General features: G+C 42.2%; 2 protein-coding genes across 2 annotated transcripts in view; one reads left to right on the top strand and one right to left on the bottom strand.

The window, feature by feature from the left end:
* LOC135545846 (vascular endothelial growth factor receptor kdr-like) overlaps window positions 1-16274 on the bottom strand; it is an 82791-nt gene extending 66517 nt beyond the window's left edge. The window contains exons 1-3 of the mRNA XM_064973788.1: window positions 15688-16274; window positions 2774-2861; window positions 1198-1400 (exon numbers count right to left, since the gene is read on the bottom strand). Of these exons, the coding sequence (XP_064829860.1) occupies window positions 1198-1400; window positions 2774-2861; window positions 15688-15748 (352 nt within the window). The 5' untranslated portion in view covers window positions 15749-16274. The remainder of the gene's footprint in view (window positions 1-1197; window positions 1401-2773; window positions 2862-15687) is intronic.
* Window positions 16275-23686: 7412 nt separating this feature from the next.
* Window positions 23687-25787, top strand: LOC135545191 (testis-expressed protein 11-like). The gene is made up of 3 exons (XM_064972823.1): window positions 23687-24161; window positions 25078-25195; window positions 25297-25787. Exons 1-3 carry the CDS (start codon window positions 24030-24032, stop codon window positions 25461-25463), a joined length of 417 nt encoding a protein of 138 aa, XP_064828895.1. The 5' UTR covers window positions 23687-24029; the 3' UTR covers window positions 25464-25787.
* The last annotated feature ends 1006 nt before the right edge of the window (window positions 25788-26793 follow it).

The raw sequence follows: 26793 nt of genomic DNA, 5'->3' as shown, positions 1-26793 counted from the left end.
TGGACAGAAATATGTCCTGGAGAGAAATATGTCCTGGACAGAAATATGTCCCGGAGAGAAATGTGTCCTGGACAGAAATATGTCCTGGAGAGATAGAAGGACCTCTCTGTTTTTCTTCTACAAACGGTTATTAATCAGGCTTGACATTCTTATCTCTCTCTGCCCAGTTACTCCATGAGACGTATCCCCACCACAGTCCCTCAGACTGAGACTACAATATTTAAAGGGACACTGATGTCAATCTCAACTATGACAATGTTTTAAGATATTTAGTGTTGTCCTGCATCGCTCTCACTGAGTAGAGAAAATTGTCCACGTTTTAAGGGAGGACGAGGCCTGTAACATGGGAGAGACCATAGCCGGTATCGTGAGAGGCTCCAGGACAGACTGACTGGAAAACAGAAGCCGGAGAGAGCAGGAAATAATAGTCAATGACCAGGGCTTCCGATGCGATCACACTCTCCTTCCCTGTTCCAGAAGGAGTCGGGCAGCGGAGGAAAGCCTTCCTCTCCCTGTTAGAAGCACAACTCCTTCTGCCCGTCTTTGACTTAAACCCCCCCCCCACACACACTTTTACATATACCTGTAATGACATACTCTCTATAACATGTGGAGAGCTTGGCTTTTGATGCTTGGCTAAATTGGGTGTGGAATGGATGGAGCCTCTCTTTTATAATATTTTTTAAAATCTTATTCCATTTTTTTGTATCATGCAGGAAAACGTCAGGCTATTCAGTGACCGTGGCCCTACCCTGGCCGTTAAGAGGCTCTAAGTTTGTTGTATTTGTTGGCTCTGTTTACACCACACTGCACTGGAAGGTGTCGGCCCATTTAACATCACCACCCGTTCTTAGAGAGAATGTCTTGAACTTATGTTGCTGTGAAACAAACCAACTCAACAACAAAAAATGATGGGGGAAAAACATAAAAAATGTGAAAAAGCTCCTTATCGGCGTTAAAGTTAACAGAATCCAACAACTGATTTAATCACAAAGTGAGATCCCTTTCATTTCCATTTTCACATGCTGGATTTCAATGGAGTTCATGGGAGAATGTCATTATAGAACTCAACAATGATGATCTACTCTGTCAGCATGTACATGGAAAGCAATTTGGGATGCAAACACAGTATTGTATGTATGAAAGGTGCTATACCATCATCATTACAATGTCTGAACAGTATAAAGCGGGTCTCACCTTTGACATATACGTAGGTAGAGCTGATGTCGGCAGAGGGCTGGGCGTACCTGCAGCTGTAGAGCCCCGTGTCGTTGGGGATCAGGTTTCTCACCAGCAGCTTACTACAGTGGGTGTTCGCCCGGGACTCACACTCCTCCACATGAACCCCCTCCGAGGTGACGTTCCGCCAGGGCAGCCTCCAGTGCAGCTGGGACGCACCTCTGATGAAGACAGCAGAAGTTATCCATAATAACTGACACAGGATCCGATATTATTTATTATCCCTAATGGTTAAGATTTAGATTGAGGATAGGGACATCTGATTGGAGATCTGTGGTTAAGGGCAACCTCTAAGTCAAGTGACAAAGTAAAGGGGGTCCATCTGAGAGGGTCAGCCAGACCACCTGCATCATCACTATCTAAATTACCCTCCTACACCCCCTAGAGCTCTGGGTCGTCATCCTCAGGGTCAGCATGACATCACCAGGTCAAACACCTTCATTGTCTCACCTGATTTATGCACACAAACATGCTCTTACAGGACACAGGCACCAGCTCTCAAGATTCGATCTCAGTATTACTTAGATATAGAATTGATAGTGAAATCAGTGTTAAATGCTGGCTTTGACCTGACTTGACTTTGATAGTGGCCCCTCCCCTCAGGACCTCTCAAATTCTGTTTATTTGGAAGTGTTCGAAGGCCATTCCAATAACCTGGAGTCATCTTGATAACAGGAACTTTTACATGGGAACCTGGCTGGGATCTCTGGGACGATGTGTTCAAATAACACATTATCTCCAGTGTTCGTTTTTAAGGTCCCATTAAAAGCGATCCCGGTGGAGCTTGAAATATGTCCCACTGCATACCACTGCCTCTGCCTACATTGCCTGGGGTCAAGAAACTCTCATCCAGAGGCCAGAAACCATAGACAGTTATCGTCCGGGGCCTTTTTAGCACATGGCCTTGTAGGGAAGCGTTGCATTGGGCCACAGGGGTTAGCATTCCTGGAGTGCCTAGAAAATGATGCAAGGCTCTCTAAACGCTTAACAAATGTGTGAACTTCCGACAGACAGGGGTCCCACCGGCCCCCCGAAGGAAATTGGAACAGATTGATAAATTGGGACCACACTGTTTGCCTGGCTGGGAGAGTCACTGCCTATCTGCCTCTGTGGTCTGATGCTCCTGCAGTCCTTTTCATATATACTCTCTCCTCTCTTTATCCTGGCCTAGCTGTCTAATGGGGCCAAATCAGAGCCTGGGTCTTTATTGCTTCAGTGATAGTCCAGAGAACAGCCATCAACTGGAGCAGGACCAGGCCTCACCTCCTGACTGACCCTGATCTAATGAATAACGGGGGAGGGGGTTGCATGAACCTGTTTTTTTGTTGTTGATGAAAGCCTTGCCAGGGAGTTCAGATTCTTTCCTTTACCTCTGTCATCGAAATGAATGACACATTTTAACAGTCATCTCCCCCCTTTTTTCTGTCCATATGACCTGACCAAGATAAACTTGTGTGGTCAGGAACAACTCTTGTTGTTGGGGAACATGACATTAAGTCTTTTGGTTCAGTGTGTGTGTGTGTGTGTATAATACCTGCAGGTGAGGTTGAGTGAATTTCCTGTGTGTAGAAGGTGTGTGTCCTCAGAGGGCAGCAGCAGAGGGGCTGGAAGGCTGACTTGACCTGTACAACACAGAAACACAAACACACACACACATTCAGACATTGACTAAAACTCTGAGTCATTGGATACAAGAACACACTCTGAACACTTCAAAGTGGCGCTTCATAGTACTCTCATACAACAAATGACACCATGCCTCCATTTACAGTCAAGCAGTTCCTCTCTCACTCTCTGAATCCTACAGTCTGACTCACCAGTGGTGTGATAAATGCATTGGGAGTTTTTTCCTGAGTACAACCCATGTGTATTCACTTAGTGCTGGTCTATTCTGCTGTGAGGGGGTGGGAGGTGTTTACGGGGCAGTCCGTGCAGAGTAGGGTGCTGGAGGATACTGGTCTGGTCTGATAGTGATGAGTTATGTGAGTGTGTTTGAGAGGAGTGGGTGTGAGGCAGATGAGAAGGGGAGGGGGGAGTAGGGGGGACATGGGGAGCAGCTGTGCCCCTCAGCCAGAGAGGTCACTCCAGTCAGAACCGGGGAGAACTGGGCAGACCCAGATGAGCTCGGCAACATGTCCACAAGTCCTTCGTCCAGCTCAATCAGTCAATCTAGTTTGGTGGGGACTCTCTCTTCCTCTCTTTCTCCATTATATAACAATGCTGACACACATTTACAGTATATGGGCAGATTCACTTTTTGATTGACCTCTGACCTTTGCTGCATGCGCTGTATTCTATTATTACATTTATAGAGAAGAGGGACAAAAGGGGAAGTTGGATTAAAAATCCCAGTTGTTGGTGGGCCGGCTGAAGCTGTTGATAGGTGCTGCTCGCGGTGCTCAGCATAGGAAGCACTGTCATTCTCTCTGCTGTCCGTGAGTTGTGACGTCTCACAAGTGATTTCCTTCTTTTGACTCTCTACTCCCCAAGCAGCTTGTGTACAGTCAACATGTGGTTTCCAGGCAAACACGTTTATAAAAGGTTCTCTTTAAGAGCAAATGTCTGCCTGCCCAGCGCTGACAGTATCCAGAAAGACAATGGAATTACACAACAAGGCTCATTCCCTGGGTGGACTCCAGAAACCTAGACACACACAAATGCAGGTGAACACACCAAACACACACACGCATACACACTCAAAAGTACACCGAGTTGCAATTTGTTTTATTGTGGGGGTCTGAACAGCTGTTGTCCAAGAATGAACTGACAGTGCCAACGTTGGCACTCAATATCAACTTCCTTCCAAAATGTTGTAACATCATTGTTTCATAGTCCAAGGTTATTTGGAGGGGAAGGGATGTGGTCAAAGGTTTTCAAAGTGATGAAAACATTCCTCTCAGTATGACAGAGTACTACCAGTATAGGGTCTAAGTATACTACATCGCTCTCTTTAATACTTTTACTTCTGCGAAACATAATCAGAGATCAGAATCTCCAGACAAACACGTTATTAATAGTCTGTAGATATTACTCAGTTGTTATTGCCCATGTGTGTATTTCCATATGGATAGATTGATGTACATAAACAAAGGCCTTGAAGAATTTGCAGGTGCATCTTGAACACGAGCTGAGACAAAAGAATGTACACTGAGATTCCTAGAAAACTTTCCATTAATGTTTTATATATATTGGTGTCTGGGACACTACTGTTGATATTAAGTTACCAAGCTAAGGGATGGACCAAGAGAAATGCAACCACTCTCGTGGATGGTCATGGACTGAACATCCATGATATCAAAATGAGAGTTTTAACCATGTTTTGAGGTTATAGTGTTTGTTTACAGTGTTTGTTTACATTTACATTGTTTACAAACATTGGAGTAAAACAAGCTTATATTTGAGGTTTTGATCAGGTACAACAGTTAAACTAAGCTCATGAGGCATTTATAAGTTATATCCTTCAATAATCAGTGCGTATATATCCTGCATTTATAAGTTCAAAAATGAAGTCCAAAAAAAATGTAGCAACTTTGGAACCAAGAACAGTTTCCCCGCTCTGCACTATAACAAACTACAGATGGATGGTTCAGCAGGGGCCCCCGGCAGCCCACTTAAAAAGCCCCCCCCCCCGGCTTACCCCCTTCATCAAGCCCTCCACTCCCTGCCCTGTCCCTGTCGCTCTCCACCCACAGCCTCCCATCCCATCCTACCCCCACCTGCCTGCCCAGCGCTGACCTCAGCAGGCCCCCCGCCACAACCCCCCGCGAACAGCTGTGTGCTGCATTCCTCCAGTGGAACGCCTGGAAATGCTAGAAATTGTGCTTGTTGTGCTGGTTCAGTTCAGAGGGCCTGGCTCTCTTTAGGAGACATTAAAGAAGAGGACAGACATGGAACCAGACCATGCCTCCATTTACAGTCAACCAGTTCCTCTCTATGAATCCTACATAAATGCATTGGATTTTATGGACACGGAACCACTATCTGATGTCTCTCTAGGTTGCCATATTCAGCTCACTCTGCTGGCTGGTGTTGGGCTCTTGTGCGTGTTATCAAACAGTAGTTGACATTGTCAGTGTCAGTCTGGGACCCCCCATTCATAAGTCCCAAGCCTCCCTCTGTGCAGAGCTGGGGCATCCTCAGCAGGGTCGGTACAAACTGGAAGCATCAGATTTTCAGAGGAAAAGCAAAGAAGATGCCTCCGGTTTCATTTGACCCCGCTCAGGTGTTTCTTTTACGCCTGCAACGTTACAGATGTAGGATTTTAGCTTGATTACTCTTTTGTTGCTTAGAATTTTCCTGCACTGCAGGAAATGCTAACTTGTACTATAGGTTTAAAAAGGCTTCTAAAGTTTGCAATTCCCACTTTAAAATGTCAGACTTGATTTGCCCTTATCAACCCCTACAAAAAAGTCCATTAACTATAATCAACATAATAATTCACATTTCCTGTTGCTGCAGGATTATTTTTCTGCTGAAGCAAACTGGCTCAAATTAAGATCCTACACCTGTAGGTTATGTCACGTCTTCCCCAGCTCCTGCTCTCCGGCGCTCGATGTAGCCAGTTTACTCATTATTACACACACCTGCCGCCATCGTTACACGCACCTGTACCTCATGAGAATCACCTAGACTTCATCACCTTCCTGATTACCTCCCCTATATCTTTCACTCCCTTTGGTTCTTTCCTCAGGCGTTATTGATTCTGTTCCTGTATTTCATGTCTGTATGCTACTCTTGTTTTGTTTCATGTTCCGTTATTTATTAAATGTAGTCTCTGTATTCTTAGCGTACACGTTACAGGTTAAAGCTGGGAAAACAGCACAGGACATTGCAGTCGCTACATTTCCAGGAAGGACTTTTGCTCCCATATGATGGGATTCCAAGTTCTATTCTGAAGTGTTTGTGGTCAAGCCAAACAGAAAACAGAGAACAAACAAGGCCTCCAAACAATGACCAATTCCAACATTTGACTGTTTTTAAACTAATCCAAACCCTATCTTTGTGTCTAGTCCCCATGGAAATCAGTGTGCTCTTTAAAAACCCCAAAATAGTTTCAGCTGTGCTGCCAAACACTTGTGTAATACAACAACTATCTCATGATGTTGAATCCATTGGGTAAGAAACTGCTGAACCCAATGTGAATATGCTTAAAGAGGAAGAGAGAGCGACAGAGAGAGAGAGAGAACAAAAGCAAGAGCGAGTGAGAGAACAAGAGTGGGAGTCTGAATGTGGCTGTGCCAGGCAGTCCGGGCTAGCGGCCAACAGCTCATGTCTGATACTATGTAATAAAACCCCATTCTTTATTACAGTATGAGATGACTGTACTGTCACTGTGTTTGTGAGGAAATCCCCAGTCACACCTTAAAGTGCAGGGTATAATGTACGGAATTCCCTCATCTGCAGCTGGTACATGTCTCCCTGTGCTTCCCGTCCTACCATGTACCAGCAATGCCATCTCTGGAGTGAGGATCTTTTTTGGGGTCTTCAAGGCAAAAACAACAATGTGGAATAATGACTCCCTCGTTTAACCTTGCCACTCCATCTCTTTGTATGTCCAACATGGAGAACAAAGGGAGAGAGAGGATGGTGGGGGGTGCACTCCTTTATGAAAGAGAAAGGTCAGAGGCTTGTGAGTCATCTTCGCTGCAGTGTGTCCATGGATATAGCAGAGAAGCACAACAGTAGTCAGCGGTAGTCAGTCAGTGGCCACTGACATGATCACTGGTTTCCTGTATCGCACTGTGGTGCTCAGGGCCACCATTTTTACCTCAATGGAACATTACAATATTTCCACACATTTATCACAATATATTTTGGTTAAGCAACTGGCTTTAATGCTGCTGTGAATTTCCCAGAAAAGGAACTAAAAATGTTCCATTATTCATTTCCAGGCTTTACTGGCTCACAGTTGGTGGGCTATACTGGTTTTGTAAGGTTACATTGGGGTTAACCTGTCCTGTACTGTTATATCCCTTCATTGCCTCATAGTGTGACGATGCAGCCATCCCGCTGCGATCTCGTTCTGAGACAGTGGTATTTCACGGTGAGTTGTCTCTAGTTTGAGTCTTTCAGAACATCAAGACAAACTCACAAGTTGTTTTATGCTCTGGTGGCAGATGTACAACGGAGACCTGAAAACCATGACAAGAGTACTGCCAAAATAAGAAGTTGCTACTACTATTTACTGTGCAGTTAGAGTTTCTAACTGTTGTGACTGCACTCTCACACTGGGTCCTTCAGAAAGCATTGCACTCTGCCAACAATATGGTTAAGACAACAGTAAGAGAGACTTTTTTATTAGTCCGTAGATTAGCTTTGGGAGTTTGGAGACAGAATGCACAAGCCTCCCCTTTAAAAAAGCAGAATAAAGGAACATCTGGCCAAGATGGGTGGCCAGTCAGCTTTTCCTGGATATATATAGAATTAAACGTGGTTAACTATAGGAAGATCCTGTATATTGAGATTCCTACGAGCTCTTCAACTGTGTAAGCCAGGAGGATTCTTGAAATTAAAATCTCATGCAGGGGTTAAAACTAAATATACAGCTGGCTCAGCAAGAGAGATGTACATGTCTTATAGAGGGGGATGCTGCTATCATCCCTGTTAACAACAGCAATAGCAACTGAACATCCAGATTCAACTGACGTGCTTCTGCTGTGCTGGTAGAAATCTCCCAATACAAGAATCCATCATGCACAGGAGAGGTAAGACCTATGAGGAATCTGCAAACACCAACAGCTCAGTTCACATTTCACATTGGAATAACACTGCACTGGTGGCTATGTTGGCAGTCAATCAAAGAGAAACAGAGATGCTTGGTGTGTGTGTGTGTGTCAGGGGGAAAAGCAATAGGAAAGAGGATTTACCAATTTCAAGCATCTACAGTGTAATCAACGCTTCCTATTTCACCTATCACCAGCATTGCCTTACAAATCCACCAACAATCTCAATGCTAAACAAGGTAGCACCACCAATACTATAATGGAAAGGGGATACCTAGTCAGTTGCATTCAACCGAAATGTGTGTTACGCATTTAACCCAAGGAATAGATAGATGCCTATTATTCAACTTAGTTGGGTTTATTTCAGATTGTAGAGGACAAATCACCCCCCCCCCCCCATCTCTGTGGTGCTGTACCGTACCTGTCCCACAGACCAAACCTCTCCACATCTGCCTCAGTCTTGAGATGAGTTTACCACTAATGGCTCTACCATATGGCCAACCGCCATGCAGAAACAATGATCCACCTTTGCTCAGCCTCATTGTCTTGAGATTGGGGCTTGACATACATTGGTGCTTCAATGAGAACGTAGCATGTCACGTTTCCGTGACCTCTATTGGCCAGAACAATTCCAGGGTGCCTCCTGCCCTCCCCACCCCTTGTCTGTTTCTTCCTTGTGTTTTTCCCATGCTCTGCGTGTGGACAGTGAAGGAAATCTACTTGGAAACAGTGTAGATAAACTAGAGAGACTGAAAAAGTAGCAGGGGAGGGTTTAGTATTTTTAAAATCTAGTCATGGGGAGAGTCATGCCATTTTCTAATTGATGAAATGTCTATATTTCTCAGTATTTAAAAAAATAGTTGCTTATTAGGCTATATATTGATGTGTGCCCAATGCTGCCCCTGATCTCTGATTTTCCGCAAATAGGATATTTAGTGTGGTCTCAATCAAACGATCCATAGCCTATAAGCTATGGTCCGAAATACAATATTCTTGAAAAAGACCGATACCGATATCTGATATTTTCTTTGCCAAAAAAAAAGAATACAGATAACCGATATTAAATCGTCAAAATCAAAAGTAACAGTCAGTATCTGGTGTGGCAACCAGTTGCATTAAGTACTGCAGTGCATCTCCTCCTCATAGACTGCACCAACGTTGCCAGTTCTTGCTGTGAGATGTTACCCCACTCTTCCACCAAGGCACCTGCAAGTTCCCGGACATTTCTGGGGGGAATGGCCCTAGCCCTCACCCTCCGATCCAACAGGTCCCAGACGTGCTAATGGGATTGAGATCCAGGCTCTTCGCTGGCCATGGCAGAACACTGAGATTCCTATCTTGTGGGAAATCACGCACAGAATGAGCAGTATGGCTGATGGCATTGTCATGCTGGAGGGTCATGTCAGGATGAGCCTGCAGGAAGGGTACCACATGAGGGAGGAGGATGTCTTCCCTGTAATGCACAGCGTTGAGATAGCCTGCAATCTCAGACCATGACGGACCATCCACCTCCAAATCGATCCCGCTCCAGAGTACATGCCTCAGTGTAACGCTCATTCCTTCGACGATAAACGCGAATCCGACCATCGCCCCTGGTGGGACAAAACCGCGACTCGTCAGTGAAGAGCACCTTTTGTCAGTCCTGTCTGGTCCAGCGACAGTGGGTTTGTGCCCATAGGTAACGTTGTTGCCGGTGATGTCTGGTGAGGACCTGCCTTACAACAGGCCTACAAGCCCTCAGTCCAGCCTCTCTCAGCCTATTGAGGACAGTCTGAGCACTGATGGAGGGATTGTACGTTCCTGGTGTAACTCGGGCAGTTGTTGTTGCCATCCTGTACCTTTCCCGCAGGTGTGATGTTCGGATGTACTGATCCTATGCAGGTGTTGTTACACGTGGTCTGCCACTGCGAGGACGATCAGCTGTCTGTCCTGTCGACCCTGTAGCGCTGTCTTAGGCGTCTCACAGTACGGACATTGCAATTTATTTCCCTAGCCACATCTGCAGTCCTCATGCCTCCTTGCAGCATGCCTAAGGCACGTTCACACAGATGAGCAGGGACACTGGGCATCTTTCTTTGGTGTTTATCAGAGTCAGTAGAAAGGCCTCTTTAGTGTCCTAGTTTTCATAACTGTGACCTTAATTGCCTACCGTTTGTAAGCTGTTAGTGTCTTAACTGTTCCACAGGTGCATGTTCATTAATTGTTTATGGTTCATTGAACAAGTATGGGAAACAGTGTTTAAACCCTTTACAATGAAGATCTGTGAAGTTATTTGGATATTTACGAATTATCTTTGAAAGACAGGTTTCTTTTTTTGCTGTGTTAATATAGCTAGGCGTCATCATTTAAATAACCTTCGTTCATAAGACAGTTCTTATTTGATTAATGGTGGTCGGACCCATCTATGTGAAGCTAGCCACAATAAGGATTAGCCCTCAGCGTTAGCATTGTGGTTAGCCTTCAAAATAAAAGTATGGCATAATTCTACTATTTATATTCATTTGCATCACTGTCAATGACACACTTTTATTTTAAAGGCAAACCGCAAATTCCAATATTGTGCCTAATCCTTATTGTGGCTAGCTTCACAACACATAACCCGGTCCGGTCAAGCCTGGCTAGCCAGATGAAGCTGGCCGGCTGCTTATAACATTTGCTTTGGGAACAGGGTTAAGTAGATGGCTAGCTATTTTTTTTCATGAGCTGAAGTTCAATTTCAATAGGTGAACAACAAGTGGCAACCTAGCTAATACTTATTCACAAGGATTCCTAAATCATTGCTAAGAATAATGAAAATGGCTGCAGTTTCTACTGGTCATTGTTTTCAGGCTGGTTGTATTGGTGGTAGCTAGGTACCAAGCTAAAGCTAGCTGTCCCAGAAGTTGCGGTCGAACAAATTATGCTTTATTACCAAAGCGGTGATGTAAACACATCTTTCGTGGCCGGTGTTGGCTTGTTTGCAGATTTTTTGTACAGTATTGACAGTGCTACTGTATCTTATTAGACAGGCAAAGACCCAAACGGCGTTCACTAGTATGTATGTTGTGAAGCTAAAAGCAGTGACGATATTACTGTGTAACTCCGATAGGGCAACATCTGAAAAATAGCGCACTTGGTTTTGTGTACCAGTGCTCAACCAGTCGACGAAGGCCAACATCACCCACGACAGAGAACGGTTGATTGTCAAGGGCAATGAATTCCATTATCTTGGCTTTAATGGATTTCGCCTTTGAGTTGTCTTGCTGAAATTTTCTTCCTCTTTCAAATGACTGCTCGACTTGTTGATTGCTCGAGCCACACAGCAGACATTGTGGGCTAGGTTAGGGATGCTGTGTTGCATGTGTAGAGCAACATTTGATGCGGCGTTATTACGTCATGTACCTACATTATATAGGCATGCACGGCAGCTTTGACATCAGTTTTTAACATCAGCGTTAAACTAGACATCGGGTCGATACTGATGTTGTCATTTTTAGCTAATATCGTCCGATTCCAATATGTTCACCGATATATTGTGCATCCCTAGTTTAAACCCAGACAGATTTTGGGGAAACACTTCTCTCATTGGGTTAAGCAACGGAAGAAGAGTAACCAGCAGTTAAAGCTTTTCTCTGTGTCGGTAGGCCTACTCTGTCTGGGGTGGAAAGGTAGACCTACTCTGTCTGGGGTGGAAAGGTAGGCCTACTCTGTCTGGGGTGGAAAGGTAGGCCTAACTAAGTACCATGCTCAGATTCCTAATGACATCTCAGATTTAATTATTTTTGTTGCAAACAAGACACACTGATTTGACATTAGAGAAATATGATGAGATGAACACATAGGCCTAGCTCTCTGTCCATTCTTAGCCTGTAATGTCGGTAATTTTTGTTACATTAAAAAGACACTGCTAATATGTAAAATAATGTTGAATTGCATGAAATGTTTATTAATGGTCATGCGTTCTCAGACCTGCAAATACAAGGATAGATTAATTCAATGCTTTTACAGATCTTTCCAACCCTTCTCTTGTCAACAGTGGTCTGTGAATCCACAACCATCTGGCTTGAAGCCCTGTGCGCTATCAAAATTCCTGCAATGCCATGTAATGCTTACAGGACAAAAAACAGTTCCTAAAAGTGCATATCTAAGGCTCTGGTCTGTCCAAGAAGTGAGGGTAAACAGTAGGCATGTTCTTTGCTATCCCATTTATGTGTTCATTATTATTTTGGTATAGGGGAGGGTCACTTGTTTTTTTTAAGCGTTCAGGGATTGTTTGTGTAAAATATATTTTGCTGGAGGGCTATAATATCCATTTCAGAGGTCCAATTTTCTCCATGTAAGCCTTATTATAAATAATGTTCCCTCCCTTATGTGGAGAGGCATCATGATCCTGGATCTGGCAAGTGATAACAATGTGGCTTACTTTGTGAAACACATTCTATTCTCAAGATGTTGAACAACCTTTCACTCTGGATCCACGTGATAACAATGCTGAAATAAATATTTTCACCATAACTGAAAACACTGGTTATGTTTTCAAATATTTTTCACCTCCTCCAGGGGCCTAGTTAATTGTAACACATCTGCGAAATAACTCCACCAAATTTGAGATTAAGTGGGAACAGTTAACTTAATAAGGTATAGATAATAAACTCATAATTATACGTAATAAACTCATAGGTAGGTATAGGTAATAAACTCATAGGTATAGGTAATAAACTCTTAGGTAAGAAAAAGTAATAAACTCATAGGTAGTAATAAACTAAAAGGTATAGGTAATAAACTCATATGTATAGGCAACAAACTTAAAGGTAGGTTTAGGTAATAAACTTATGGGTAGGTATAGCTAATAAACTCATAAATAGGTATAGGCAATAAACTCATCGGTATAGGTAAAAAACTCATGGGTATAAGTCATAAACTTGTAGGTATAATTAATAAACTCATTAGGTAGGTATAGGTAATAAACTTATAGGTATAGGCATTAAACGCAAAGGTATAGGTAATAAACTCATAGGTATAATTAATAAACTCATAGGTATAGGCAATAAAGTCATAGGTAGGTATAGTGTACAAGTCAAAAGTTTGGACACGCTACTCATTCCAGGGTTTTTCATTATTTGTGCTATTTTCTACATTGTAGAATAATAGTGAAGACATTAGAACTATGAAATAACACATATAGCATCATGTAGTAACCAAAAAAAGTGTTTTATATTTGAGATTCATCAAAGTAGCCACCCTTTGCCTTGATGACAGCTTTGCACACTCTTGACATTCTCTCAATCAGCTTCATGAGGTAGTCACTTGGAATGCATTTCAATTAACAGGTGTGCCTTGTTAAAAGTTAATTTGTGGAATTTCTTTCCTTCTTAATGCATTTAAGCCAATCAGTTGTGTTGTGACAAGATAGGGGTGGTATACAGAAGATAGCCCTATTTGGTAAAATACCAAGTCCATATTATGGCATTAACAGCTCAAATAAGCAAAGAGAAATGACAGTCCATCATTACTTTAAGACATGAAGGTCAGTCAATGTGGAAAATTTCAAGAACTTTGAAAGTTTCTTCAAATGCAGTCGCAAAAACCATCAAGCGCTATGATGAAACAGGCTCTCACGAGGACCGCCACAGGAAAGGAAGACCAAGATTCACCTCTGCTGCAGAGGATAACTTCATTAGAGTTCACTGCACCTCAGATTACAGCCCAAATAAATGCTTCACAGAGTTCAAGTAAGAGACACATCTCAACATCAACTGTTCAGAGGAGACTGCGTGAATCAGGCCTTCCTGGTCGAATTGCTGCAAAGAAACCACTACTAAAGGACACCAATAAGAAGAAGGTACTTGCTTGGGCCAAGAAACATGAGCAATGGCCATTAGAAAGGTGGAAATCTGTCCTTTGGTCTGATGAGTCCAAATGAAAAATGTTGGTTCCAACCGCCGTGTCTTTGTGAGATTCAGAGTAGGTGAACGGATGATCTCCTCATGTGTGGTTCCCACCATGAAGCATGGAGGAGGAGGTGTGATGGTGTGGGGGTGCTTTGCTGATGACACAGTCAGTGATTTATTTAGAATTCAAGGCACACTTAACCAGCATGGCTACCACAGCATTCTGCAGCGATACGCCATCCTATCTGCTTTGCGCTTAGTAGGACTATTGTTTGTTTTTCAACAGGAACAATGACTCATAACACACCTCCAAGCTGTGTGAGGGCTATTTGACCAAGGAGGGTGAGTGATGGAGTGTTGCATCAGATGAACTGGCCTCCAAAATCACCCGACCTCAACCATATTGAGATGGTTTGGGATGAGTTGGACCACAGAGTGAAGAAAAAGCAGCCAACAAGTGTTCAGCATATGGGGGAACTCCTTCAAGACTGTTGGAAAAGCATTGGTTGAGAGAATGCCAAGAATGGCTACTTTGAAGAATCTAAAATCTATTTTGATTTGTTGAACACTTTTTTGGTGACTACATGATTCCATGTGTGTTATTTCATAGTTTTGATGTCTTCACTATTATTCGACAGTGTATAAAATATTAAAAATAAAGAAAAACCCTGGAATGAGTAGGTGTCCAAACTTTTGACCAGTACTGTAGAAAATAAAATCATAGGTAGGTATAGCTAATGAACTCATAGGTATAGGCAAAAAACTCATAGATACATGCAATAACTCATAGGTAGGTATGAGTAATAAACTCATAGGTAGTTATAGTTAATAAACTCATAGGTATCCATAGGTAATAAACTAATAGGTAGTTATAGTTAATAAACTCATAGGTAGGCATAAGTAATAAACTCATAGGTAGGTATCGTAATAAACTCATAGGTATAGGCAATAAACTTAAAGGTAGGTTTAGGTAATAAACTTATGGGTAGGTATAGCTAATAAACTCATAAATAGGTATAGGCAATAAACTCATGGGTATAGGTAAAAAACTCATGGGTATAAGTAATAAACTTGTAGGTATAATTAATAAACTCATTAGGTAGGTATAAGTAATAAACTCATAGGTATAGGTAACAAACTCAAATGTATAGGTAACAAACTCATAGGTAAAGGTAATACATTCATAGGTATAGGTAATAAACTTATAGATATACATAATAAACTAATAGGTACGTATAGGTAATAAACTCATAGGTATAGGTAATAAGTTCCCAAGGTAACACACCACAGCAGCGTTTACTCAATTATATCCTCTCTTCAATGGAAAGTGACTACCTCTACTGGTGACAAATTGTACTGCAATGTCCATACGCGTATGGATTCCTAACTGCCGAACCTCAACCTTGGATTGTTGGATGTTTCAATGAACTTGAATTATCATAATGACTCAATTTCAACGACATGGAATTTCAATCCCAAGAAACAACATGTGCATTCAACTTCAGCAACAGGTGACATTTTAACTCAAGTTGGATTGTGTGATATGGTCACGCTTTAAACAAGATTATTCTTTGCCGCATCAACATCATATTTCGTAAATGGATACAAATCCAAAACAAACTTAGTTCATCTCTTCAAACCATTCGAAACAAATTTAATAGAAAAACGCCTTCCGCTCATTAATACTCTGCATTCCAGCATAATAACAGAGCAAATGTGAATATCAATCTTAATTTATTCATACAGGGGGGGGGGGGGGGAATCACCAAATGTAGAGACATTAACTTTAAGTGACTTCAAGGAACATAATTATAAAAGGAGAAACCTTCTCTGGATACATATGGAATAATTCTTACCGCTTATAGTTGTGATTAAATGAAAGACGACTGAGAGTTTGGCACAGTTGAGCGGGGCCATTCTGTCCACCACCGGTGATACCCCCAGAAAATCCCAAGAAATAGACAAAAATGTTGGTTGAGAATAAAACGCGATATAGTCTCTCAGGTAACAGTCCAAAAGTGAAATAAATGAAAATGTGTCCTTTTAGATTTTAATCCAAAAAATCCTTAGATCAAAATGTAAGAAACTCAGCAGTTGTCCACGTATCCCATAGCTTGTTTTGAAGGACAGCTCCCCTGTGCAGTTTTAGTTCCACTCCGACTAGTACTTGCAACTGAAGAGACAGATGAGTGCAGGTGCGACCTGTGCGACGATTTCCCTCTACTCTTTGGAACTGAGTGAAAGGAATTTAAACAAGCATTGCCACCAAGTGGGTGATTCTTACAATATTTTGTATAATAAAACGAACGTCTCAGATTTTAAACAAAACAGAGCAAAATCAGCCATTCATCCTCTGAACAACGGTAGTGTAGATTAATTCACGTGCAACTGTCTGAGAAGTTCTTATCCCGCCCCTGTACTCAGCACCGCTTGCAGTCCACGCGCTGAGTCTTTATAGTGAAGAACAGAGGAAGGACGCAACGTCAAAGACAAACTGCAGTGACAGTGTGACGTTCTAGAATCACTTTCTACATTATTTCACTGTATATGACATGTGAACAGCCTACATTATATTTCTATTTATTGATGACGTGTAGGCCTCACCTATTCTACATCAAACATTTGTATTGTTTTATTGGTTTTGAATGACGTGAAGAACCTTTGAAATAATTCACTGACAGGAAGAGAAAGAATTTTAATGAACCAGTCAGACACCAAAAACAGAAGCATTTAGTGCAACATCAATATTACAGTGAATTTCAATTCTTGAATTTACTGTTTCCCAATTCACCAACTTACACAGCCCTTTATTGCCCAAAACAAGTCACAAGTGAATGTAAAACCGGCTACTTTGGTTGGGTGCCTGCCCTTGACCTTGATCAATTGAAAATAGTAATCCTAGTATTTAAAAGTAGAGATGATCTTGTCTGGGGTACCCATCATCATGTCAGAGATGTTTTTTTTTCTTTCAAAAATTAAACAACCATTGTCATATCTGATAGAAGGTATCAGTCTGAATGTTTACAATAAATATTTGCTGGATTTATTTTTAACTTTGGAAACAGGATATGCAGCTTTTTATATCAAATGTAAATACCGGTAACACTCTGTACGTAGCAGGAGACCTCTGTTCCCAAGCAGCACCCCATGGTGTGTGGATGTGCAGCAGACTGTTTTCCTCAATCACTACAACAAATGGCTCTGGCAGCTCTCTGTGGCAGGAACTGTAAATAAGAACATCCTGCCTCACCTTTCCGCCCATCACAACTCAAGACCTGCATGACCTACCATTCTGAGGAGTTGAGCAGCAGTGCAGTACGGCAGAGCCAATCTGGGCTGTGTTCCCTCATGGCCCCTGGACAACTGATAGGTGAGACTCACTACTTACGCCATGATCTGTGAAGAACAACATTCTTCCTTCCCCTGCAGTGGGGGAAAAAATGGTGATATGGTAAAGAATTGATAAAGCTCGACTTGTAGTGGGAGTAATGCCATTTGCTCTGCAAGTGTGTGTGATGACTTAACTCAACCTCTAGATAGAAGGAATTAATCATGAATGTGACTGTGTAATAAACGGCAAAATCCTTACCAGATTATTGAAGGTAAATAATATGTCCAGAAATGCAGGTTCAATCTCTTTTACTGACGCACATAAATCAATCATACATCAAGAATACCCTGTCCTGTGGTATGTTTTATGTCTACTTTTTTCGATTTTACGTGTCAATAAATAATTTTAAAAAGCTTGAAAAAAATAACTCATAGATTGGCCTACCACAAGATTATGGGCTACATAATCCTCTAAAGAGGCCATGATTATGGGCTACATAATCCTCTAAAGAGGCCATGATTATGGGCTACATAATCCTCTAAAGAGGCCATGATTATGGGCTACATAATCCTCTAAAGAGGCCATGATTATGGGCTACATAATCCTCTAAAGAGGCCATGATTATGGGCAACATAATCCTCTAAAGAGGCCATGATTATGGGCTACATAATCCTCTAAAGAGGCCATGATTATGGGCTGAGTGAAGAATAAATAGAGACATCTCATTGACCACAGATAATGGAGAGAGGACAAAAAGGCAGGAGGATATATTCAATTTGTATGTAATCCGACTTCAAAATATGATGAAACAATGTTATTTAATTCATCAAACCTTTTGTTCCTGACCACATGAGAACGTGTGAGACTGGTCATGTGGTCACCATGTCCCACCCAGAGTGAGGATCTAGCTGCTATCCAGTGTGTTCACTAATGTGATAGTCTTCAGAGAACAGGGCACATTACCCTTGGGAAAGGGAGGGCAGCCAGATAAGACTCAGGCAGAAACAATTGCTGGAAGTGGAGAGCTGAAAGGAGAGGGGTTTTAAGACGTTTTATTTTAGAATCTGCGGTAGGAAACACAATAAGAGGGCCAGCTCTACACACGCAGCTTGCAGTCTTTCCTCTGTACCAACAATAAAAGGCTTAGTAAAATGAGCGCAAGTAGCAACAAAGGCTTTCTTCAGTGAGGCCCTGACCGCCGGTGACCAAATGACCATGATGGGAATAGGACGTAAATGATAGCCCTCATTCTAAAAGTCTCTTTGTCATACGATGGCAAAGGAAGGTGGAAAAACTCTTGACATATGCAGCACACTGCACTATGTTCACTTTGTTTTGATGGATGTTTACAAAGCATCATCCAACAATCATCCCTTGATTAATATGTAACTTTTACCTGTTGTAACCTTGACCTGGAGTAATTGGGAATTGCATTTTATGTAGGCTATGTCAAGACTTTTATATTAAAGTTATATTAAAGCCATTTGATAAAAAAATTGAAAATGATTAAAAGGTTGTTGTTTTTTGTTAATAGTTTATTATCCTCATTGCATCTTTATTAACCTACATAGACCATGGTGGATAGCCAGGCTCAGGGATAGGCAACTGGTGGCCGCTGCCCCCTTTTTGTAGCCCCCCCCCCCCAAAAAAAATAAAAATAATAGAAAAATATTTTTGGGGGAACTGAGTTGGGGTCTCAACATACTGTTGAGAGTGTTGAGAGTTAGAATAGTGGAATACACAAGGTGCAATTTACAAATTTGGTAGTGCATCAGCAGTTTTCTTGTTATGTCAGTCAATTGGTGAATTAGTCTAGCTGGCCAGCTACCTAAACTTGTAGTATTTCCGACCGGATGGCCCCCACTGATTTTGTTAGCCAACCAAATTTCGCATCTGAATGAATGAGGGTAAGCAGACCTGCAACCACTGCGACCCCTCATGAGTTCTTAATTTTTGTGGCCCCCACCCCCATCAACGATGCTCATCCCTGGCCTAGCTCAATAGACTGTATTTTGGATCAGAGCATACAGGCTACATTAATGACTGCCGTAGGCTATTCAGTGCTCCAGTATCTGACACCATCTTGTGGGTGTAAAATAGAATTGCACCAAAAGTTTTCACTAGAAGAGGGAAAGAACAGTTTACTTTATTTTTCAGCTCTAAAACGTTTACATTCAATTTCATTTACAAAATAACTGACAAAAATAAACACTATTTCTATAAAAAGTGAATTAGGCCTGCCTGAAAATTTGATGCTTCAATCATAAAGACACATCTAGATTTCAGTCTGGCAGGTGGCTCACCTTAATTTTTTCTGTTCTTCATATCCCTGTGCAGTTCTTCATTACCTCACAAGAGTAGCTCGTGCGACGCCAAGATTACAGCTGTCATTGTGACATCTGACTGGAACATTAGCTAGCAGTTAACATTAGCTAGCTGGCTAGCGAGATAATGGTTACGTTAGCTACTTAGTTACATTATTTGTATTTTTAATGCCTTGTTACATTGAAACCTGGACCTGTCTGTCTCAAATGGGAAATGTGAGTTCATAGCTACTTTTTCCGAAATTTGAGAGCGAACTCTGGGTAGCCTAGCTAGCTAGGTAGCTGTCAACAGGTGTACAGTGTTTCCTCCGACACATTGGTGCGGCTGGCTTCTGGGTTAAGTGAACATTGTGTCAAGAAGCAGTGCAGCTTGGCGGGGTCGTGTTCCGGAGGACACACAGCTCTCGACCTTTGCCTCTCCTGAGTCCTAACGGGAGTTGCAGCGATGGGACAAGACTGTAACTACCAATTGGATATCACGAAACTGGGGAGAACAAGGGCTAAAAAAAAATCAATAATAATATATATTATTAAAAAAGAGATAATTTGCCCTTATTAAAAAACGGCAGATCATTTTCCATCAATAGATGTCAACTTATTGTCTGTTTCATAATAGTTCACTGTTTGCTGTTCTACGTTTCATCATTGGAGAGGTCACTAAACTCTCATGGCCATTGTTTATTTGTGGTAGTCACCTCCATCTTTCTCTCCAAAGTGTTACTCTTCGCATTGTGTGTGTGCTTCACACCTTCTATGTGAGTCACTGTACAGATAAAGTTTAGGCTTGGTGTTTTTACTTTACAGTTATGTTGTTTAGTAAATTTAGTCAACTGTAATTCTGGGTGTCTTACAACAATATATCCCTTTATTTTAGTCACCAGAGAGTGGAGGATGCAGAGGATTTGGATGATGACGTTTGGGAGCCACCCCTCCCCAGCAAGCTCCCCTTCCGGTCAAGGTCTTCGCCCACCACTGCTATGTCAATCATCCCGTCTGATGGCTCTACATCCACCACTCGACAAAGATCCGGCTCCTCTTCGACCACCCCACTGCAGGCCCTGGGCACCACTCCCCTCTCTGCAAGATCATCTGGAGGTGCGGGGGCAGGGAGGAGATCTAGGCCTCAACAGAGAAGAGGGAGAGGCAGTGGAAGCAGCACAACAGAGGGAGATGAAACTGAGGACAGGTGGCAAACGGTCCTTGAAGATGATGAGGAGCCAGAACAATTTAGGTTTAAACCCAAAGGACCTGAAGGCCCAGTTGGTTAGCGATGAAACATACACCCCCTTACAGCTGTTTGAGCTCTACTTTACCACCTCTGTACTAGGAACACAAATTAGTAATACCAACAAGTATGGGGACAAGAAGCATCAGAGGGGAAAGAAGATGTCCTGGAAACCTGTCGCCACGGGTGACATGCTCAACTACATTTCCTTGGTGATTTACATGGGACTGGTAAAGGTATCAAGACTAGTTGACAACTAGAGTCCCCACTCTATCGGTGCCAGTCCCCACCTCCATCATGAGTGAAAACCGATTACTGGCCATCAACCGTACTCTTCACATGAGTGACCCACAAAAGGATCAGGAGAATGACCAAGAAGAAGGGGACTGCAGGGTCTGATCGTCTTGCAAGAGTCAAGCCCCTTTATCATGATGGAGGCATGCAAAACGTACTACCAGCCTGCTTAAAATCAATCTATCACACCCACAGGTATGGGCCTTAGTTATCTCTGTCATGCAGCTGATATACTTGTCCTTACTTGGAAGTGGTTACAAGCTCTTTGTGGACAATGTTTATACTCCTCCCATGCTTTTCATAGACCTTTTCATAGACCTCTTGAAAAAGAAAATAGGGGCTTGTGGCACCATTCGTCCTAACAGAACCGGTTTCCCCAAGACCAAGGTAAACGACATGACAAAGACATTGGAGAGGGGGACCATACGTTGGATCAAGACTGACAAGCTGCTTTTTGTGAAATGGAAGGACACTAGGGAAGTGACCATGCTCACCACACAGCATAAGGCATTCAATAACAACCATGTCTCAAGGAGGGTGAACAACGCCAATGGGGCATGGGTGAGGAAGAATGTCCCCATTCCTGTTTCTATGAAGGACTACAATGCCAGCATGGACAGTGTCAACCTTTCTGATACTCTGATAGGCTACTACCAGGTCCTCCACAAGATCAGGAAGTGGTATAATACTTTTTTTTACCACTTTGTGGACATTGCTACAGTAAATTCAGTAGGGCTCCTGAGTGGCACAGCGGTCTAAGGAACTTCATCTCAGTGCTAGAGGCATCACTACAGACACCCTGGTTTAAATCCAGGCTGTATCACAACCGGCCGGGAATGGGAGTCCCATAGGGCAGTGCACAATTGGCCCAGCGTCATCCGGGTTTGGTATGGCTGAGAAGGACTTGGTTTGTGGAGAAGGACACACCTGACAATGTAAATCTAACAATGTTGTACATGTTGGATTGTGAATCCATCTCTATTTGACAGACTCTGCTTGACTAGACATAACTCAAAACAGGTCCTTCTCCACATCTCCTTTCGATGTGTTGATGTCTGTCCCTCCATCGCCTCGGGATGTAAGTTGGCTGTATAATGTCTTCAAACTCTGGTCAAATAATGTTATGGAATATATTATGTGAATTCACTATTATCAGTCTTATGGCAGAAATTTGAGAAGATTATCAGCTCTCTTATCTACTATAGTCATCATAGGGTATAGTTTGACATATTCAAGCATACTTTGACAGCAAGACTTGTGAAGTTATCAGTAAGATGGGTTCTTTTTGTCAATCTAGCCAAGTTCTTCCTGTCTTGCTGGCCATCTGTAAAGAAATAAGAATTTGGAGTTTTAGTGTAATTACAGTAACACAGACGTATATATGCCTTACAGGGCAGCGGTTTATTTCATGTGAGACGATTCACTGACAGGATATGTTTGCGCATAGCGCCCTCTATTGGATTATCAGGCTCACAGGAGCAGGGTTGCCATGTTCGCGGTTATCCTGAAATTGGGCTACTTTGAAAATGATGTCGCGGGTGAAAATGTATTAGTTGCAGGTTTTTTGGGCTACTTGAATGTTGCCGTTTCTCTTAAAAAAATACAATTATTCCACTGTGACTTGCTGCTGCTGACTATCAGGCAAGTGGAAATAGCCTATTAATTTATATTCCATTGTAGGCTATTGTAGGCTACCATTCGAGACAATAAATATGTTGAAATGACAATATCACCGGAGGCATTGCAAATCAATTTGTGCCACTTGTGTATCCTACCTGGAGCTGGCAAACTGATCAAATAAATAGCATATAACTTCAATGTATTGCTGTTGTAGCCTTGTGTTATTATGCAATTATTAATGGCTATGTTTAGTTAATTAAATTGGAAGTATTCAAACCTCTATCGCAATTGCCGATCAGTTGTTCGAACGCATTAGATTGAAGGTAACAGTCAATCAGATAAAAATAAATAAACTAGAGATGGATTCACAATCCAACACGTACATCAATGTTAGGATTATTTTGAACTAAAGGCAGAAAAGATGTACTATCTGTTCACATATCGCTTTAACTTACTGATGTACTGGCTCAAGATAAATATATCTCTCGGGCTATAACTTTGAAGTGGATTGTCCAACAATCTGTAAAAGTGTGAGGCCAGTTCCTTTTGGTTGAGATAAATAGCATTGACTGTAAATCAATTATATTACTACACATAAATGGAGGCATTACAGAAGCTCAACATCTGAAATACGTTACTTATTTTAATTACAGTATATGATACATATCTACACAGTTTTCCAGACAGAGTTATGATATAGGGAAGATTAATATAAAATAGCCCGCTGGTGCTGAAGTGCAAGTAAGAGAGTACTGCAATTTATACAATTTATAGTTCTTTCACTAGTACTTCCTGGTTATTAGAAACAGCAACAGTTCCAATGTTTCTAATTAGTCCTTAATTACAGTGCAGTACAGTAAAGTTGCTGAACCCTTTCTCTTAGTCAGTGACAAGGAGCCTCAGGACCTTGGACTATCTAGAGTAGGGCTCTTGTTGATACTCTTTAATATTAAACTAGATTATTTGGCTTTCTATTAATACTTTGCAATTTGACAGGAAAGTGTGAATCTTTCTGGCCTCTAGCTCGAGATCAGAATTCTACTCTAGATGTGGGGCTCAGGATGATCACATAAGAGCTGGTGAGTAGGACATTTACCCTGCGTCTCTCTCTTTCTGCTCTTGAATGGCATGGGTGGGAGTTTTATATCAATTGAAGGACTCCAAAACCTCAATTTACAGTACTATATAATGCATTACCATATCATCTTGCTGTCTCCACTCAGGAGTGACATAGCTGCTGGAGTCAGAGGTTCCTCTGGAAGCCTCCAAGAACTTTGGGTACAGTAGAACTGCTGAAAAAAGTGATATGTCTGTTTGCGTTGTGATATAAGTCATTTTCCTGTCCCAGGCTAAGAACTTCTCAGAGGCTCTGGAGTGGTATTACCACTCTATGAGTTTCTACAGATGGAGCCCAACCTTTCTACAGATGGAGCCCAACCTTTCTACAGATGGAGCCCAACCTTTCTACAGATGGAGCCCAACCTTTCTTCAGATGGAGCCAACATGCAGGAAGCAGGACGCCTCCTGCTGGACAAGGTGACTCAATGCTGTGACAACACATACACACAGCATGTTGTCATGGTTACGTAAGAGATCATCAACGAGGGGCAATGCGTTCTATAGAAAATCATTCACGACATGGAAGGTGCTTTCCACAACGTGGAAGCGCAGTGGAAATAACCTTCCACGGAGTTGCATTATTTTCCAGAGAACGCATAGAGCCCCGAGTTGATTATCCCTTTTATACCATGGCTACAATTTAACACATTTGTCGCTAGAAATGTGTTCATTTGTCTGTATAAATGTGTTCAACATCCACTGAAGTAGCTAAAAGTTTAATAGAGAGCTGCAGTGGTTGCCTTGGTAACCAAACAAAGAGACTTGCTAGTTTAGATAACCAAACCATCCGCCCTGGCTTGCAATTATGAGAATTGAATTCAACAATACCAATAATGTTTTCAATTCGACTTTTGCTTTCAAAAAGCATCTCAAACATAGTTCATTCTTACATGATCTATAGCCATTGAATTCTACCGTGCAAATATACAGTACATTATAGGAAAATAATACACATTCTAGAATGCCCTTCAAGTCAATCAGAAGTGAGTATTTAACAATGCCATGATATAAATATGCAATAAGGCCTAAGGGGGTGTGGTATATGGGTCAATATACCATGGCTAAGGGCCGTTCTTAGGTACGACGCAACGGAGTGCCTGGACACAGCCCTTAGCTGTGGAATATTGGCCATATATCACAAACCCCCGAGGTGCCTTATTGCTATTATAAACGTGTTACCAACATAATTAGAGCAGTAAAAATATATGTTTTGTCATACCTATGGTATACGGTCTGATATACCATGGCTTTCAGCCAATCAACATTCAAGGCTCGAACCACCCAGTTTATAATGTATAGTAATCTTTCTGTGTGTACTTTGTGCATCCCTAAGTGTGCGTGTGTGTCAGGCCAAGAAGCCATAGAGGACGCAGAGAGACATGATCCAAACAGCATCTTCACTCAGTTCAGTGTTTACAAGATTGCTGTCCTGGATAACAATGTGGAGGAAGGTAACAGCATATTCCATGTGTGGTGAGTTTGGGAGTTTTAGGATTGACTACATGTATCCAGGCCCTCTGTACTGCTCAGTCTGAAAACCTGTTTCTATCAGCTTCAGGGGCAGTGAAGGCCATCGGGACTCTGGCACAAAGTCCTGTGACTAGCGAGGACAGACTGCTGTTGGCTAAGAACGCTGACTCCAACCACCATCAGTCTGGCTGCTCAAATCGCTCTGGAGGTGTGTCCCCATTACTGACCTACCTCTGGGAAGTATGGTGAAAATGTTGGTGATTATGGTGATGATAATGATGATGATGACAATTCTTGAAGGAGAACATACCCACCATCATCATGAACAACAGGACACAGCCACGAAGGCTCTGGAGAGTTTGCGTGAAAACTCAAAAGATGTAGCTCAGGTTGTCACTGCTCTCAGGACAGTTACTAACACACAAAATCAGTGAACTCTTGTCCAGCAAGATCGGAACACTACATGTGAATCGTAATACATACATTACGTTATCATAAACATGACATAACCTACAATGACAGTTGATTGTGGCCATTTGTGTCACCAGTCTTCCACCATAAATGCATTATAAAGCATGCAAGCATTTCATTACACCCGCAATAACATCTGCAAAACATCCGTATGTGACAAATAAACTGTGATTTGATGACACATGGTGCTGTGCAAGGTTTCAGTGAGGTTTCACTGTCTGCCAGATCCACTGACCTACATCTTCTTCTTTCTCCTGTGAAATATGTGCCTCTCAGTACAGTGTTAGTAGGTGAAAGGAACTAGGTCCCCAGTCCTCCTCATCGTTGTCTTTTATAGGCATTTGGTTCGACTGGTGGCATCAGCAATAGAAGAAGCCAGTGAGGAGACAAAGCAAGATTGATGAGATATTGTTAAACATGATGAATTATACAATGGTGTTTAAATGCTTAATTTCTACCAGGAGTGTGACATTTAAATACATTTGGGATTGTTAATGTTTAGAAAAAAATTCCTAACCCCAAATTCAGTTTCTTAAAAAAAACAAAAAATGAAAATCAGTGCCAAAAATCGAACTACCACTAACAAGTCTCGATCATCATCATAAAGGCAAAACATTTTTTAAACAAATAATGCTAAAATGCTGTAAATAGGGAGAGCGCTCCGCATCATCATTTGCCAAAGATATAAAGCGCTCCGCACGTCATCTTCATCAACAGTTGGAGAAAATGGCAGAGCGTGAGACAGGGCAGAGCGTGAGACAGGGCAGAGCGTGAGACAGGGCAGCGTGAGACAGGGCAGCGTGAGGCAGGGCAGAGCGGAGAAGGGCAGAGCGTGAGACACTTGTGGAAGATACTCAGAGAAGTTAAATAAGAAGAAGATGATGAAATGCAAACTTTGCGAGGTGGGATTGAGCTATAGTGGCAGTACAGGTGCTGAAAGGGAGGCACAGCGAGATGATGAAATGCAACCCGTTGCTGGCTGCAGTGGCAGTACAGGTGCTGAAAGGAGTCAGACAAGCACAGCGAGCCCCAACCCGTTGCTGGCTGCAGTGGCAGTACAGGAGCTGAAAGGAGGCACAGCGAGACCCAACCCATTGCTGGCTGCAGT

The sequence above is a fragment of the Oncorhynchus masou genome, chromosome 9, assembly GCF_036934945.1.
Source record: "Oncorhynchus masou masou isolate Uvic2021 chromosome 9, UVic_Omas_1.1, whole genome shotgun sequence".
In the NCBI taxonomy this organism is placed as follows: domain Eukaryota; kingdom Metazoa; phylum Chordata; class Actinopteri; order Salmoniformes; family Salmonidae; genus Oncorhynchus; species Oncorhynchus masou.
This window is presented reverse-complemented; position numbering and strand designations above follow the sequence as displayed.

Excerpts from the sequence above, each read along its gene's own strand:
- LOC135545191 (XM_064972823.1), top strand. The coding sequence starts at position 24,030 with ATGGAGCCCAACCTTTCTACAGATGGAGCCCAACCTTTCTACAGATGG. Across the intron at positions 24,162-25,077 it reads GACGCCTCCTGCTGGACAAG|TGTGCGTGTGTGTCAGGCCA; the intron begins GTGACTCAATGC and ends TGCATCCCTAAG. Across the intron at positions 25,196-25,296 it reads GGATAACAATGTGGAGGAAG|CTTCAGGGGCAGTGAAGGCC; the intron begins GTAACAGCATAT and ends TGTTTCTATCAG.